This window comes from Drosophila arizonae, chromosome 3, assembly GCF_054131065.1.
Source record: "Drosophila arizonae isolate 15081-1271.41 chromosome 3, UAZ_ARI_1.0, whole genome shotgun sequence".
NCBI lineage: Eukaryota > Metazoa > Arthropoda > Insecta > Diptera > Drosophilidae > Drosophila > Drosophila arizonae.
The window spans coordinates 23,023,138-23,041,712 of record NC_142923.1 but is presented as its reverse complement, the minus strand read 5'-3'; the positions used below and the strand labels follow the sequence as shown (position 1 = coordinate 23,041,712).

The 18,575-nt window shown below is 36.5% G+C and overlaps 2 protein-coding genes across 3 annotated transcripts in view; both read right to left on the bottom strand.

Moving 5' to 3' along the window:
* Positions 1-18,575, bottom strand: part of DIP-epsilon (Dpr-interacting protein epsilon) — a 91,771-nt gene that overhangs the window by 12,282 nt on the left and 60,914 nt on the right. For both annotated transcript variants that reach the window (XR_016269243.1, XM_089464654.1), the window contains exon 4: positions 8,540-8,756. Coding sequence is in view for 1 of the 2 variants with exons in the window: in XM_089464654.1 (XP_089320780.1) it covers positions 8,540-8,756 (217 nt within the window). In the remaining variant the exon portion in view is untranslated. The remainder of the gene's footprint in view (positions 1-8,539; positions 8,757-18,575) is intronic.
* Positions 15,786-16,582, bottom strand: LOC108611714 (uncharacterized). The gene is made up of 2 exons (XM_018004483.2): positions 16,422-16,582; positions 15,786-16,363 (listed from the first exon to the last, which is right to left on the bottom strand). The coding sequence occupies exons 1-2, from the start codon at positions 16,500-16,502 to the stop codon at positions 15,929-15,931; spliced, it is 516 nt and encodes a 171-aa protein (XP_017859972.1). The 5' UTR covers positions 16,503-16,582; the 3' UTR covers positions 15,786-15,928.

Here is an 18,575-nt window from a genome sequence, read left to right as displayed (position 1 = left end):
CAGAGAGATAAGAAATGTCTGAGCAAACAATACGCCAAAGTTCGGTTACGCTTCGGGAAGTGTAGAAAAAAGCATTTCACGCATTGTTGACTTTGACGCGCTGATTCAACTTTGTCCCAAGAGATATTTTACTTTAAGCCTAATTAGCTTTGCGACAAGACTTTAGCCAGGCTAACTTTTGGGGCGAGTCTGTTAATTTAAAAATCGATGCTAGAACCTTCATCAAATTGTCATCAGCCTTTGGGGGACACCGTTGCGCTCTGGTTTTCAATTGCTGGCTGAACGCTTCTGTCAAACCCTTTTTTTTTTTTTTTTTTGCGTTTCTTTGCTTTGGCCTTCAAGCGAAAAATCTGTAATGAAAAATCTATGCAAATCAAAGCGCACAAAGCTAGAAGCTAAGGATTTGACTGGACTGCGAGCTAGACAAACGGACCCAAGCATACCGGGCAAGAGAGAGAGAGGGAGAAAGAGAGAGAGAAAGAGAGAGAGAGAGAGAGAGAAAGAGAGAGAGAGGGAGAGAGAGAGAGAGAGTGGGGAGATAGACTTCTAGCTAGACATATGGACCTAAACTGTCGTAGTCGCTGACAGCCGCTGCAGTTTGTCTCATTTCATATTCAGAGCGGTGTCTGTAATCAAAAGATATCGCATGCAATTTTTTCATTTGGGCTAAAGTCTGGACATGTCCTGTAAGTCACGTGCGCGACGCGTTTAGTTGTCGTCTGATATCTGATGTCTGCTATTGACGCGTCAACCAAGATATCTGGTGTCCAGACGCCCAAGCAAATCAATAATGCGAGCATTATGTCATGTCGATTTCAATCGTTTGCTAATTAAATACGGAATCACAAGCATATATATTTTAATAAAACCTTTCATATTTTACAAATTATAATTATAATATTTAACAGCTGAATATAAATTGAAAATCCCTTGTGTATTATTTGCAACATTATTTAATCGATTATTGACAACTATTTAAATGATTTGCAATTGAATTTTTGTTTGTAGTTATACTCATTCACGAATGTGAATTAGTATATTGGTTTTATGCAATGTCCGTCTTGCTATCCGTCCGTCTGTCCGTCTGTCCGTATGAACGTAATCTATTTCGGCGCTATTAAAGCTAGAGACTTGAAATTTGGATACATACTCGTATATATCTCCGATTTATAAAGTGTTTAAATTTTCCCGATCCGCCCACTAGGGGCGTGGCAAACCGCAGAAGTTGATATCTCCTAAAGTATAATAGCTAGAAGCTTCAAATTTAGATAGTTAAGTTACCAGTAACCTCCTCTATCGATGACCTAAAAATAATTTTTACGCCTCTTTAGGGGCGTGGCATATCGAAAAATACCCTGTAATTTTCACATTTTTTGAGGGTAAGCATTCAAACTTTGCAGGTTATTAGGTGTCTACGCCCAGTAGGGGCGTGGCAAATCGGGAAAAACTGCATTTTCTTCAGTATTAAAGCGAAACTTAGCTACTAAATTGCTGATGGGATGTGAATGAGTATTCCGCAGTCGGTAACCCTCGACTGCAACGTTCTTACTTGTTTTGATTTGTGTTTTGGTGCTCATTACATTGATTGAATTATTAAATTTGAAATGGATTGTTGGATAACCGCCGATGTGTTCTTTAAGTGGTTAAATCTTTACCTTTTGGCCATTTTTCGCTTGGGGACACAACGCATAAAACCTAACTGTAATTAAAAGTTGCAATTGCTTCAACTTTTTCTATGCGCTGTAAACTTTTGTCTTTGGCTCCTTTTATTTCGCCTGCTCCATAATGCCAGGGCGCTTATGAGCCAAAAGCGAGGCAAGAGAACAACACACAAAAAAAAAAAAGAGAGAAAAAGTTGGCTCAAACCGACCGTTTGCTGGGCTATTAATAAACGCTTGATGTGCTAATCGCCGAGCTGACCATAAGCTCACCGAATCGCTCCTCAGGCAGCTGTTGTTCCTGTGTGTTGGCCACCCCATTTGACATATTAGTTTCTTTATTGATATTTAGCAGATGGCGACAAGGCGAAAAAGGCTGCCAAAGTTTTCTACCCAGACGTGCTGGCGGTTTTTCCCCCAGCTCGTATATTGTTTTAAGGGCTAACTTTTCACATACAAGCTGAAAATTTAATTAGCCAAAGTCAACGCATTGGCCAACAGTTTGATGGCCCGGAAATGTGTCCGATACCACTCACTCGATGGGCATCAACTGTTACATTTATAATTTCAGTTTTCGGCCTTCGAAGGGTATTCACCAAGTCGACGTACAGCGCTTAATTATTAAATTGCCGTGTCCATTCGAAAAGTTTTTCGCCGCTTTGATAACAACGTGACCGACCATCTAACCGTCTAACGAACGGCAATTAATCTTCATATCCTTAATATAGCCACCACACACACACACATACACCGAGTTTATCAGGCGATGGATAAATTGTTAATGGTAATTCAAGTTGAAGTTGAAATTAATATGACTTCAAATGTAGACAAATAATAGTTTCTATTTCAAAAGCTAATTAGTTGCTTCTAAAAGATCTGCATTAAATCGTTATTGCATATTGTATAATACATCAATCGTAACTATATATTCTTGATCGGAAGCAACAACCGAGTTGATGTATATTTTAGCTTCTATGACATATGAGGAGGGAGACTTCTTTAAAGCGAGGACAGCTCCAATTTTTATGTCTTTTTTTTATAGACGACCTATTTTTATAGCGATTATTCATAGTGCTAGAGCTATTTAGATTCACTTAAACTTATACACTTATTATATTAGCTTATAATTTTTGATCCCATAGAAGACGAATATAATGTTAAATATTAAATACAGTCGAGTCTCGACAATTTCTAGACTATATCAAAAATCCCGATAAAGTGAAAAAAAATAGTATTCCCTTGAATGAAATTCGTTCTCAATAAGTCTCGATAATTAAAATTTCTGTGTTAATCGAGAAAACGGCCATTGCCATTTCCAATTATCGGGATTCAAGTGTATATAAAATACAACAATAAGTAATACCAAGCAGTAAGTAATACTAAGCAGGAAACAATTGTCAGGTATTCAGAGTTTCTTACATATAGATTCTTCTGGATAAGATAACGCAGTTACAAAGAAATTACTGCATATTTTTCAATATGTTACGTGCCTAAAGCATTATATACTAAATTTGAATGAAGGTCAGCCAATTTATACTTTTTCAGCTTGTAGCTCTAAAATCTTAGAAGTAGCCCTCCATGGACATGTTGAAGGTTTATACATTCCCAATTGCAATTCTCAATTACAAATTGAAGTTTTCAAAATATAACAGAATGTTTACAAAAAACTATATGGTCAGATCCGATCCTGCAACAGTTATAGCTGTATGCAAGGCACCCACATTAGGCGTAGATATACATAACTTTTTGATCTTGAGTATTTACCGAGTATAATTAAGTTCCGATAACTCGAAATGGCAAGGGGATAAGTGTTTTCTTTCGACTTACACAGAAGTTCAAATTATCGAGAATTATCGAGAACGATTTTGTTTTCAATTAATTAATTTCAATCAATTTAATTGTTTCAATTAATCGCGATTTTCGATTTAGCGGGGTACACTTTATCAAGTCTCGACTGTATTTCATATATTATGTCTCTAGTCTCTGGTTTGTGTTCGTACGGACAGATGGACGAACAGCAAGTTGGATATCGTAACCTTTATAATCTTTAAGTTCATGAGGGAGTATAATAATCTACAATGGCTCAGCTTTTTTAATTCAATTCAGATTTGTAAATAAAGTACGAGTTCCTTAGGATGTTGTAAAGTTATGGAAGCCTTTCGTGTTAACAAAGCAACGCCTTTTTCAGCTCCGGCTTCTTTGGCTTAGTTTGCAACGAAACTGTTCAGGTTGGCTCCAAAATTTATTAGAAGTGGGAATGTGTTCGGCCTGGGCACATGGCCAATGCTCTCTGTCTCTTTCACTCTGGCCATTAGCTGGTCGCACAAGGTGGCTAGCGAGTGTCAACGTTGTAATTGAATTTAATAAATTGCCTCATTATGTGAGTAGAAATTAAAAATTATGCGCCAACAGAGTCGACGCAGTCTGTGCCGAGCTCGTTATTATTGTTGGTTGTATGTTATGTTGGCTGTTGGCTGTTGGCATGTTGCATGTTGTTGCATTTGTTTTGCATTTTCTGCGGTCATTTGCTGGACTTTTGAGCTGGGGATTTGCAGCCCTGCAGCCCCCTGCGCCTCAGCGTATGCATTGCAACGGCTGCCGCGGCACATTTAAATGCATTCGGTGTGCGTGGCACATAAATTCAAAAGCGTTTAATGTTTGTTTTTACCGTCCCGCCATTTTATAATTTCGTCGTTTTTCGGCTCGTGTACTATTGCATTTTATTCCATTCGCCATGTTCCGAATGCGGCGCTTTCTGTTTGGCTCAGCAAATTAAATTACAAATGCTGTGCGTTTCGAAAATTTATTTATTTATTTATTTACTCGCCGGCCCAACAACAACACTCGAAATGTTTTTCGACTCGCTTTATTTAGACGGCAAATGCAACGTTTTAATTTCATTACATTTACTGCACAATATAATTATCTTTTCTTTTTTTTTTCTACCACTCAAATTGTTAAATTGAGTGCCTAGTTCAAGGGTAGAGGGAGGAAATTGCGTGTCTGACCTCAGTCTCCTAACCAATGCTATGCTCATCTTTTTTTTTTTTTTTTTTTTTTTTTTTTTTTTTTTTTTTTTGCGTAAACATTGCGCGTCATTTAATTTTGTTGCTTTTAATTGGATTTGGTATGTAAATTAAATGTATTTCATTTGATTCGGTTTTACTACATTTGACAATATTTAGTTTTCAGATTTAGTTAGATATTCAATAAATACCCTCTTATCGGTTATTAGATAAAAATAAAAATTCTTTTATGCACACATACATACATACAAGGCATTGGTATGCAAGTATATTGGTATGTACGCGAGGGTTGTGTTCGTTAACATAGATAGCTTACATGAATTGGGTGTGTGCGTGCATGCATGTGTGTGTGTACGTGAAGATCGCTTGCATTGAGTCACATTGTGAGAGCGTGAAATGTAACTCTCTAAGCAATCTTCGTAAAAAGAGCATCGGACGAATAGGTCAACTACAAACGATCAACCGAAAACTAAAACGAAAAGAACCTGACTCCTGCTCAGAGCGAGTGAATAGGAATTTTTCGGCTGATCTCGTGAATAGAGCGTAAAGAATAAAGCGGTTGACAGTCATTTTCGAGCTGTGTCTATGGAGCATTATAAATTGCTTTTATATTTAAAAGGAATCAAGAAAGGAGGCTTAACAATTCACAGAATATAAGATTCGATCGTATAAAATAAAAATATGGATAAAGCTCCCATTCCAATATAGCTAAAAATATATTAAATATAGTCAAAAAAAAAAAAACAAAAAAAACACAAACACGGGCAAGTCAAAAGCGCTTCTCGCAAAATATTGTTTATATTTAAATTAAGAAGTGAGCAAAAAAACTATAAAGAGCAACACTTTCTATCTGTATGACAAATTATAAGAATATATTGAATATATACGAGTATATTTATTGAATATATTCTTATAATCGTTGCATATTATAAGAGCATTATGAAATTCGTTCAAGTTCTTTGCCTTGCGGCATTCATAAAGTTAACCGATAAATCTAATAAAAATCTAAGCAACTTTTCAATGCAAGAATTTCACACGAGATCCGCTTTTCAAGTTGACAAATCAACATCATCCGGCGGACAAACATGCTGTGCCCCGGACAACAGTCCGAGCGGAGTCCGTGCGGAGCTCGTGCGGCGTGTGGGCAACAGACGTTTTGCGGCAGTCACATAAATCAGTTTTTGTGGCAAAACTTGAAAAATATGTGCGCAAACAAATGGCAGCCAAGCGTGGGAGGAGGGCGAACAACTGAACAACTGAAAACTGCACCATGCAACAGTTAGAACATGGACATGGACAGGCAGGGGAAAGTGGACAGAAGGCAGAAGGCACAAGGCAAATGGCAGATGGCAGTAGGTAGACAGAGAGAGAGAGAGAGAGAGAGAGAGAGAGAGAGCAGCGCACACATGCAAATGCGCGAGGATATACCGACAAGGACACATATGCAGCACGTTGCAGGATTTCAGTTTAGGCTGGCGACAACCAAAACAACAAAAAATACGAGTAGGAACATAGCAGCTGGGGCAACCGACTGCATGATGCTCGTTCGCAATTCACCAGCAGCAAAATTTGCCAAAAAGTCTGTCAAAGAACCATACTGAACCGTAGTCACTGTGAATCTCTGTGATCCTGAGTCCAAAAACAGTGGAAAATGTTGAATAGTCCTTTATGATTTACTCCTAAGAAAAGTTTATTAATTAATTGTAGCCGATCTAAATCTTAGGTTTTAGTTTTGAGGCTCATTTAAATGTTTTGAGAGCATACCTGAAAAGTCTTCACAATATATAAGACTAATGAGCACATATTATAACTTTCCGATTCTCTAACTCCTATAGGACAGAGAAAGCGAGGCGAAAAGAGGCGAATAATGCACAAAAACTCCTTCCATTTCGCGACTGAAAAAGTCTATAAAAAAAAGAATAAACAAACACAAAAAACTAAAAAATTCGAAACTGTAGACTAAAAGAGAGCTACTAAGCCAGTAACGATCTAGTTCTTTAACTATGTTTGAAAAAGAAAGTGTTAAAAACTGTTAACATAGGCAAAATATAAATATAACAAATTTTAAAGTTTTATAATATACATAAGAATTGGAATTGAAGATTTGAAAATATTTAACTCGAAAGAGAAGCAGATAAACATTTATATTGGCTTTTGGCGAGCTTTTAATCGATAACAGCAAAACAGGAATATCTATCGAATTTTGAAGCAAATTACATATATTTTATCTATCATCGGATTTGTCGGCAAGCATTACATTATAGCTCATATACCCCATTGTAGCTTGAGTGCGGGCATACAAATGCCAGTCGCATATTTTAATTTCCCTTTTTATTTTATTTTTCTTTTCTATTTTTTTTTTTTTTTTTTGCATTTACAGTATTTTTAGCGTTATTTTTTGCCTGCTGACCAGCAACGAAGCAAAGCTGTCGCACTACTGGGAAATTTGCCTCTCCCAGGACTTTTGCCACATCAGCGTGTGTGCATGTATGTGTGTGTATGTATATGAGATAAGTGTAACCAACGTTTGTGTGTTTGTAAAGAAAAAAAAAAAATTGCAAAAAAAATATAGACAACGAGATTGCAAAAATTTCGTGAAACGGCTGCCACCGTTTTGGTCACGCCACGTCAAATTGCCAGAACACGCATGTGGTGCGTGTGAGGCGTGTTATTTGAGCATTTTACAACACTGAAGCGTGCTTAACGGCTTTTTGAAAGTGCTATCAGTGAGCGCAGCACAAACAAAACAAAAGAAAAAACACTTATTTAAGCAAAAAAAAGAAATTGTTGCAAAAAAATGAGATAGAAAAAATTTGTAGAGTCAGGCATACTGCAGCACTGTGTAAACATGAAACGCTTAGGCATACACACATATGCACTTAAGTGTCTGTACTATGTAATGGAATCTATGGGTATTATATGCGAAACACGAGACAGGTGGGCGGGTCATGCAAATTGCTAGTATAGACTGTGCGCCCAGCTGCTAAACTGTAGGTGAACAAAAATTTTGCCAAACTTAAATTAAATCTAAAAAAAAAAAAAACACTTTGTTGGCTGGGAAATGTGAAGAACATTTAAAGCAAACAAAATAAGAAACTTTTTTAAATCAGAAGAATATTTTGAATTTACATTCATGTAAATAACAAGTCAAATCGATTGAATACCAATATGACCATCGTCTATACAGCTCACATGGACACTTTTGGCCCCAGAGCGATGTGAAATAATATTTATCAACTACTATAAAGCAGCTGTCTGAACTCCGAAAATGCCAGCAGAGACGGCGACATTTGCATTGTCGTTCATTTTGTAGAGTTTCGGGCTCGTGCTGTGGACCGCCTATGGTCAACAACGAACTGAGAACTGAGACACACATAAATGAAATATCTGTGTGTGTGTGTGTGCGAGTGTGTGAGCTTGTCAGAGGTGTGAATGTGGGCAGCAGCGTTTGAAATGCAATTTTTAAAGCATAGTTTTATGGGCAGGCAGACTGGCAGCTTGGCAGCCTCACAGACAGGAAAGCCAGCTGACAGACAGAGCGAGTCCAATGTTTGTTTGCCTTAATAAAGTGCTTTGTGTGGAATTTAATTGTATGTTTGTTTGCTTTGCTGACTAAAACAAGGCCTAAACAGCTTTCGTCGGTCAGAACGGAGGGCTGCTAATACCTGGCAACAGTTTGTCTGGTAAATGAAATGAAATATGCAAGGGACATGTGTCCAAGTAGCGATGAGTTGTTCATGATACTAGAGACGGACGCCAGAGCAAATATTTCAATGTCAGCTAAGCTGACAAAGTTCATACAAGCACGCTTCACACACACACACATACATATACACATATATATGATTCACTTACCGACAACTTTGACAAAGCCATATTGGGTTTTAGCCGTCACCGTGTTGATTTGGCACATATAGCGTCCCATGTCCTCCTCCTGAACATTGTTAATGTGCAGGAACCAGGTGCGATGCTTATCGTGTTTATCGTGCGTCACGCTAATCCTTGGATTTCGCGTTATCACATGATTATGCACCGTCAAAATGGCCGACTGCTCAAAGTGCATCCACGCCACCTGCAACGAGGAAACCAATTTGAAATTCCATTCAAACTTAAATCGAATCAGAAGACTAGTTCTTAAAGCTCATTATTCGGGTAAATGTACATATATACATATTTATATATAAATATTCTTTTGTTGTATCAAATGTTCATTTAGAAGCAGTTGACAAATATGTCAGCCTTTTGCCTTTCCTACGTATATTGGCAAACTTCGCTTGGCCATCATCATCATCAATTTTTATGAAGGATTAACGAGAAACGACAATGTCGTCCTGGTCGCTTGGTCAAATTGCCAAAGTTCGCGTCACATGTGACGGCAGCTGCTGTCGTGCAAACTTTGCTGCCATCGTGTGTCATCAGGATGCGCAGCTTGTGCTAGTAGCTCCTATTCAGCTCCTCTGCTCCATTGCTTATGCAATAGTTTCGCATAAAACAATAACAACAACAGCAACAGCAACAATAATATATGCAAATTTAAGCGCACAGAACATTGGTAAAACGTGCTAAATGTAAAAAACATACGACACTCACGCTTCGATGCCATTTCAATGATAAATTTGCGCACACATTCACAAAGGCGAGTCAACAATAACATTTCGAGCAACCAAATACAGACGCATCAGAATGCTAAGGAACTGAAGAAGCTAGTTTAATCGATGTCAGGGGCGTATTCCTAAGGGGTAATCACTTGAATATCTATCAGAACAAGTGAGAAAACTCTAATCGAGACTGCTCGACTTTCAGATATTCTGAACAGATGGAGGAACTCATAATTGAATATTGCTTCGCGTGTATTTGCCAACGCACAAGGCTCTACTATTTGAAATAGAGTTTTAGAAAAATTTTGAGACAAGGGGATAGATTCATGAATATTTTTTGAATCCATTTCAAATTTTCAAATTTTTTTCTAGTTCTATAGATGTACATTTTACGTTTAAGTACTGATAAAGTTTTTAATCGAGTTGTAGGAATGTGATCATATTTTACATACTTTGAGGGGTCAGTGACCTTGAGGAATCAGTGACTTTGAGGGGTCAATGGGATGAGAGAGGGATCGGATAGCGGTTTGATAAGGAGGGGGCGACGGGAGATAGACTATTTTAATCATTTCTTTATTACCGGTGGGGGGTAAATTACAAAAAATTCGAAATTCTATAAAATACATATAAGTTTACATTTGAAATTAGGGAGCTCTAACTCTAAATGTGTAGGGAGATATAATAAAATAACCAATTTTCGGGAGTTCGGGAGCTGTTATCGATTTTTTTGTTAGACATGTGCCTAAGAAACAAATTTTCAAGACTCTAGCTCTTATTTCTGCTGAGATCGACGCGTTCATAAGGACGCGTCAGGAAGGACGGACGGAAGGACGAACAGGAAAACAGATTAATATGTAATATACAGATTAAGAATGTTAATAATACTAAAAGTATTTCATGGGGTCTGCCTGTCACATACCTATAAGACAAAACCCGGATTTCAATGGGTTTAGGGTATTAAAATATATATGTAGAAAGACATGTACAAGTATAAAAGTCAAATAGACCTAACGTTAATGGCAAACAGCATTGTTCTAATTATTTATTTACTCAAGGACTATCCTTCAACTGTTATGATTGATAGAGCGCTGTTACTACGCCCAAGGCGTAGTCGGTTCGACACCAACATCGAGCACTTTAGTTGATAAACTTTCAGAGCTATTCACCTATTATCCAGGCTCGCTGTGCTTCATGCTGAGCCAGTGGCCCTCTTTGGGGCCACCTCTGCCAGTTTAGTATACAAGAAGTGAGCTGGCGCCAATCCATGGGTAGCTTGGGAGCTTGAGCTGCTTACAGCATTGTGTCAGGCAGCATAGACAGATATCGGTTAATTTTTCAATGTCTGCAATGAAAACGTGCGACAAGCCCAGACGAGACATGGACCAAAGCCGGTCACAGCACGATGGCGATGGTGTTTATTTTCATTGGTTCCTCGTCTGACTCTTTGGCATCTCCAGTTGAATAAAAATGCAAGCAGCTGTAGTTTGCTTAAGTAGTTCGTTCGCAAAAGCGGCAACAACAACAAAGTCAAATATTAATGAAGCCACGTTTATCAGTCGTCTGAGCCCAGAATGGAACGAGCGCGCGGTAAAATCAATAAAATTGCATTAGCAAGCAGCTTGCCAAAGCGGTTCAAGTCAAAAAAGGTAAAAATGCGCAAACACACACACACACACACATCTGTCCGACATTTTAAAGTGTTAGCCACAAAATGTTGTGAAAATTCGCTGAATTTGCATTTCGCATTTCGTATTTTAGTAGTTTTTGAGGTCATTTGAATGAAATTAATTAGGCTCATGTAACGCCAGCGAAAAAGTTGAAAAGCCAAACAAAATGGCCGCCCTCTAATATTCAGCCAACCGCTCCCAGTTCAGCCACAAAGCTGTGCAGCATTTTGTGAGCCTGACTGTGGCTGGAGTGTGTGACATTTGGCTTAATAATTTTCGGTTGCAAAATGTCAGCGAAAGTCAAGGCAAAGTTGACTTTGCATTGTGTGCGTGTGTACGTGCGTGTGTGTGTGTGTTTGCGCTTTCCATTTGCTATTAAAATTGTACGCATATTTAAGCAAGTGTCCTGCCCAAAGATGAGTGCTGATCTCTTGGGCACCAACGATGTCCAGACGAATACTTCAGCACATCATCCCCATTTGGGCGTGGCCTCATTCAACTTCTGTCAATTGTGCACTCAAACTGCTTGTTAAATAGTAAACCAAATTGTCGACGCAATTATATATTCCAAATTACAAGGTCCTTAGTTCTTATAGACCGACGCGCGGACGGACAGACATGGTTAAGTCGGTTCAGCTTGTTTGTCCTGATCAAGAATATGTGAGTCAGTCATATATTTCAAAAAATCGATTAGTATATTTGTTTTACTGTTATCGATTAATAATCTTAAAATTATAATTATACCTTCTATAGCTTGAAGGCTAGACTTGCCTAAGTTAGACTCTCCCATGTGCTTTCATGTGTATTTTATACAATTCTAATTAAACCCTGAACCCATTAAAAATGGGAAGCCATTGAAAATGGAAAATCAGGGTATAATGGTTTTATTAAAAGTATGTAACAGGCAGAAGTAGGCATGGCAGACCCCACAAAGTATATATATTTTTGATTAGGGCGACGAGCTGAGTCGGTTTACCCCTGTCCGTCTGTCTCTCCGATCGTCCGTCCGTATGTATGAACGCGTCGATCTCAGAAGATATAAGAGCTAGAGACTTGAATTTTTTTCCTATCCGTGTCTGTGTATATCACGCACATATCGATATTTTTCTAAACATCGGTAACTACTCCCGATATTTTATTATCGATTAAAAACCTTTCAAAAGGTAGCTATATAATTATATCTCCAACAGCCTTGGAGCTAGAGCATCCAAATTTAAAAAGTAGACTTATATGTGTTTTATACAATTTCGGTTTTTGTTAAAATTTACCTCCCACCCCTATATTCACCCCCTCACCCTATTCTTTGTAAAAGGCGTATTTCAAATACTATAGATTTATGCTTTGGCAAATGCATGCATACCCATGATATTATCATAATCTAAACGTTTCATGAAGAAAGTACATTCACAAGAAAAGTTATTAAACAATTAAGTTCCTATAGTGTGTGCATGTGCGAATAATTATTGAAATATCAGTGGCTCGAAGGGTTCAGGGGATCACGTAGTCGAGCAGTCTCGCCTAGAGCTTTCTTAATTGTTTTTTCTTATATTTGGATACCGGTTCCAAGCCCACACCCTTACACCAAATTTCCGGAAAAAAGAAGTATTTTACTTATTCGACAAACACATTTAAATTCAAAGAAGCAAAGAATTGTTTAAATGTCTGTTTTTTAGGGCATCTCGTAGTCAAAGAGTCTCGGTTAGAGTTTTCATACTTCTTTATATCTGCATGAGTCAGTTGTAATGATCGCTCTAACCACACTCATTGTCGTCGCTATAACCATACTCAGATTCAGTTGAAGCAAATGGCCGTAATCTTATCACTAAAGCAGTTTTCCTTGTGAACGTTAGTATTTCTCAATGATATCCAAGAAGGTTACATCGCGATGTCAGTTCATCCGATCATCAGCTGATTCTATTTTAGTCCTAACAACGACGAAATAAAATTCTTCGGCAACTTATCAACTTGGGCTAATTGAACCAATTCGTACTCCTTATTTGTTCCGCCCCTCTTCTTAATTGATATCTTTGCCTCGGCATCTCCGTTGATTCCAAAAAGAGGGGGTATTAAGCTCCACATTTAAGCTCCACATTTAACTTCACTTTAGGCTTCAACTACGCTAGATGAACTGTGGACTGCACTGCACTGAATAATTCAATGAACAAATGCAGCAAGGCATTATCTAAATTGAAAACGACCTTTACGAGCGTTCTATGTAGTCACGATTTAGATAAAGTAATCAATGCTGTAAACGGTTACACAAGATGCAAAAGTAGTTTCCACACTTTTGACTATACATTATTAAGAGACTAATAATTATTTGCCCACATTGTATGCAAATTTAAAAACGTGTTAATCGAAACTAAATTAGGAATGAATGAATAAGTAAACATAATCTGTTCTTCCAGATCCAATCGTCGATTGTTATATGATTAAAATTTGTCAATTTCCAATTCTTTCACTCGAAGTGGCTTTTCCGATTCCTTAATTATGATTAAATCAGTAGAGAAATACGAATATTCAAAGTTATTTTCGTAGTTCCCAAATTGAGTCTTAAAAAGCGCATCCATTTTCGATAAGACATATTTTTCATCTTTTGAATGCAGCATGATTAGATATTATGGGTTCGCACTAATTTCACATTTATTGGTTTACACACTAAATTAGTTGGATTGTACAGCTAGTGCTCCATAAAGCAAAATAAAAATAATCCAGTTCCAGCTTATATTATTTTTACTTGTAAACATTCTGTATGTATACTAAGCACCAAGCATTAAGGAATACACTTATATAGTTTTATTCAACTGTTATTTGTTACGCTGTTTCCCAATTCAATAAGCTAAAGCTAATTTAATATGAGGAACAAATCAGTAAAAGTGTTCTCTATCTTATTAAAATTGTCGACAATAATAATATTTTTTCTACATCATTCAAGATAACCAAATAGAACGTTAACTTTTTTTTCGTGTTAGTGCCCATGTCCAAAGTATAAATAAAAATTGTATAAAATATACATTAATCTAAACGAGAGAGTCTGAGATGATCATCACCAAAGATAATTTTTGCTACGGCTTTAGTTGAGGCTTAAAAAGTTTCGTATCTCTTTCTGGTTAAGTTTGCAAGGGAAGAGATAAACAAATTGTATTTGCAATTATGCAAAATGTTATTTGTCGATGGGTATTTTATATAATAATCCATAGTCGCTAAGAGACTACCTAATATTACTTGTGTTATGGGCGGTTGAAGTTGAAAAATAAAAAAAAAACGAATATTAATGTTAGACACTGTATATATTATTGTTGGATATTTGGAAGATACCGATCTAGCTAAATTAAAACGCCCCCGGTTTGACCTTTTGTTGTTAACCCCAGGATATATTTTAAGCTTCAGCCGTACGCACGATAATATTTTTCTCATTTCAAGGCACTAACTGAATGCAGCGAGTTGATTGAATAAAGAAAGGTTGCGGTTACATATTTAACTTTTACATTCAACGCTTATCCTCTGCCAAAAGTAACATATAAAACGTCCAACTCGCAATAGTCGCAATAGTCCGAAATGTTGCTGTCCTGGTTGCCTTTGCTGCCCTGGTTGATGCTGCTGCTATTGCTGTTGCTGTTGCTGTTGCTGCTGCTGGTACCATTATTGTTGCTGTTGCTGGTATGGTTGTTGTTGGTATGGTTGTTGTTGTGGTTGATGTTGGTGTTGCTGTTGTGGTTGGTGTTGCTGTTGTGGTTATTGCCGTTGTTGTTGTGGTTGTTGCCATTGTTGTAGTTGTTGCCATTATTATTGTTGCCATTGTTGTTGTTGCCGTTGTTATTGTTGCTGTTGTGATTGCTGATGAAGTTGTTATTAGGGTTGTTACCGTTGCCTTGACCGTTGGAATTCGATACAAATGGGCAAGGCTTGCTTGATTGGTCTAAGACCTTTTGCTTAGCTGAGTTTTTCTTTGTATATGCTCTTTTGATGGCTAACTTCTGTTTTTCATAAAACCTCAGGCATTTTTTGTGTGATTGAACTGATTCCATTTCAAACTCTATGTCACTCACGCGGTCATCCAGCTGTCCCTCCAGATCCAATCGTCGATGGTTATATGCTTGAAATCTGTCGATAGCGAGTTCTTTCGCGGGGATTGGCTTACTCGAGTTCCTAATTATAATTAAGTCACTCAAGAAGTCTGAATACTCATAGTTGTTTTTGAAATGCCCGACTTGGTCCTTAGTCAGCAAATCCATTTTCGCAATGACATATTCCTCACCCTTTGTACGCTGCAAAATGAAATTATTTAATGAGTTCGCACTAATGTGAGATTCATTTGTTTACACACTAAATTTGCTCGATATGTTCGGCTTTTAGATTGTACAGCCAGTGTTCCATAAAGGAAAATAATAATAATCCAGCTCCAGCTCGTTTTAGTTTCACTTGCAGACATTATCTAAGTATACTAAACACCGTACGCTGAGGAATATTATTATATGAATTTATTTAAGTGCAACTGTGCCACTATTCCCCAATCGAATCAATTGAAGCTAATTTAAATTGAGGAACAAATCAATTTTAGACTCACAAATTGGTTAAGATAAATATGTATGAATATATTTATTTGCACATATTGCTTGTGAAATATTAATAAAAAGAAACATTATTGTTAGCTCTCCCGAGTAGGAGACACCCCAAAGTCCGAATGACCTAGGTTTTTATATAGGCGAATTGAGGCGTTTATTGATACGGGAATGATATTTACAACAATTTAGAGCGTGCAATCAAGCCTGAACCGTGTTTAAGTACATCATCTATTTATAATACTGATCAACCGTTTATAATAAAACAAATCTGTTAACAGCTGAAAGGGTAAATTTTAATATATATTTGATATATTCTGCACAAAATGTGTTCGAAAATATATTTTGAATAATATTTTGTATATATGCCCAATCATTGCGTTATCAGATTGTAATCTTCAGATAATGTCATCAGAATTAGTAATCGTAGTCGTCGTAGTAGGAATCGTAGTAGGAGTCGCTCTCATCAACATCTACTACAGAGGCTGGGCAGGGCTCGCTATTTTCAAGCAAGCTTCTTTCCTTCTGAGCGTTGGTATCTGTTAATGCCGCTTCGATTTTGATTTTCTGATTGTAGTAGAATCTTATGCAATCAACACTTATTGCAGATGTGTGTATTTCTTTCTCGAGCTCCTTTGCACGGCATTCAATGTTACGCTCTAGCTCCAATCGTCGATTATTATATTTTTGAAAATTCTTATAGAATTTTTCCTTTTGGTCGGCGTTTTCTGCTGGTAAAATCTTAATTAATTCTAATTGCTCGACAAAATCCTCATATTCTTTATTATTTTGGAAGTGGCCGAGTGGATTTTTGATAGCCTGATCAATTTTTGCAATCACTTCTGTGTCATTCTGAAAAATAGGTCATATTGTGAGTTCCTAGAAATTTCACATAAATTATTTTACAAACTGCTTTCTCTCCGTTCGCATAAGTGTGCATTTCAGCAAATATGCCAATTACTAATACAGTTAAGATCAGCTTCCTGTTCATTTTTAGTATACGTTTAGTCAACAGCTGAGTGAACTAAAGACTGTGTGCAGAGGTATAGGTTTATATATGCTCTAGTTTAGTTATTATTCGATATAATTAGTTAAGACTCATTTCAAAGTTCTAGAAAACAAATTTACAGCTGTCGATCGTGTCTACATGTCTGCTGATATATGTACTTTGTAAAAGAAGAGATATAGTCACCAATGCCTGACTAAGAGATACCATATAGTTCTCCATAGAAAAATGTCTCCAGGCAACATATTTGCAGCACATTTATTTTCTTGAGATATATCATAATAAATTACTCATTGAATGACTTCGGCTCCAGATCTACATTTTTATTTACAAGGCGTAATTTTGATAGCCCAATGTCTAACATTTAAATAAGTACTTTTCTTTCAGTGTATTCATTTCAGAAGCTTTCAGCTTCAATTGAGCAGATGGACGATCAAGCGAACATGGCTAGATCAATTTTCCTCAACGCCCAAATCGAGAATGTATATACATATTTACTTTTGCTAGGGACTTCTTATAGGAACAATATATGTTGAATTCGCATTTAAAATATGTGCTGGGTATTTGAATATTCAATTTATTTTTCCACGAATTCAGTGTCACGGCTAAAGCGCGCACTGATAATATAAGCCAATAGACGAGACAGAAAATATCCAATCGCAATTTGCTTAATAGCTCAACCCTTTGGGCCTGATATTGCAAATGAAGCCATACATTTTTTATCTGAAACTAAAGCACAAAATAGTAAATCCAAAAAGATTGAAAAAAATAAAAAATAACTTTCAAGTAGAGCGAAAACCAACAAACATTTTCTCATGTTTATGCTTGTTTCCGGCGTTCAACGAAAGCAAGCCGAAGCACAAGAGCAACAAGCCACACTCGGCTGGTTGTTGTTATCTCTGGGTGTTTGTGTAGGTGCTGAAAATTGAAATACAAACAAGCCCATAACATAACAGACTAAGAGCCGACAGTTTTGGAAACTCTCTGGAAACAAATGGCATCGCAGTACTCGAAATATTAACAACTTAACGTGCAAACCTGTTAAGACAGCGGCGCAGAACTACGCAAGTTAATTTACACGCAGCTTAAATATTTGTACGCCTCGAAGAGCAGCAGTTGAAAGGAATTACAAAAATATATATATTTATATAATTTACCATTCGCAAGTCGAAGTGGCAATGCACTTCCGGAACCCACAGCAGAACAATTTGAGCCTAGCAAATAAAATTCAATAAAATTATAAAGTAAGAAAGTTTCAGTTTGGTTCGACGGACTGACCAACAATTGTTAAGCTGATTCTTTTTGTTATTTTTTTTCCTTTCTTAACAACTCAGAAATTTTTGATGGCAAAAGCCCCAATTCGGTTCCTTGGAAATTACCTTTCCTCAATTGAATATTCTTTTATTTAACTTATTTTAAACATCTGTATTTTGCAAATTACCACCTTCTTATAAGTGAACTATAAATATTATTGTAAAGCCCAACACGACTCTACCATGGAGATTCTAGCTTAAAGGTTTAGTTTTCTGAAAAATTTAGATATAATGATTTTAATTAAATATTATAGATATATTTCATTTCATTAACCATGAACAACAAATAATTTTAAATCTCAGTTGGTCGGGTTTTATTCTGGATTTGACCAAGAAAGAAAACTAGCTAAATCACTGTGAAGTGATCAACAGCAAAGTACTGTATATAGAATTATAAAAGAAACAGATTTTCGACGAATTCGACGACGATCTGAAGATTTATATACACGAAGTATACGTGCATATGGATTGTGTATGTATATATAAATTCTAGATAAAGATATATGGCAATAATTCTATACTATGCTATATATACATTTTATATATATATATATATATATATATATATATATATATATATATATATATATATATATATATATATATATATATATTCAAACATTTATTTCCCAAGTTTTAGCTTGAATATCAGGGGCTTATTTACATAATTAAAATACATTTGAAAACACTTTGTTTGTTTAATAGATATTAAAAAAAATCTTAATAAATAAACCAATAAAAATAG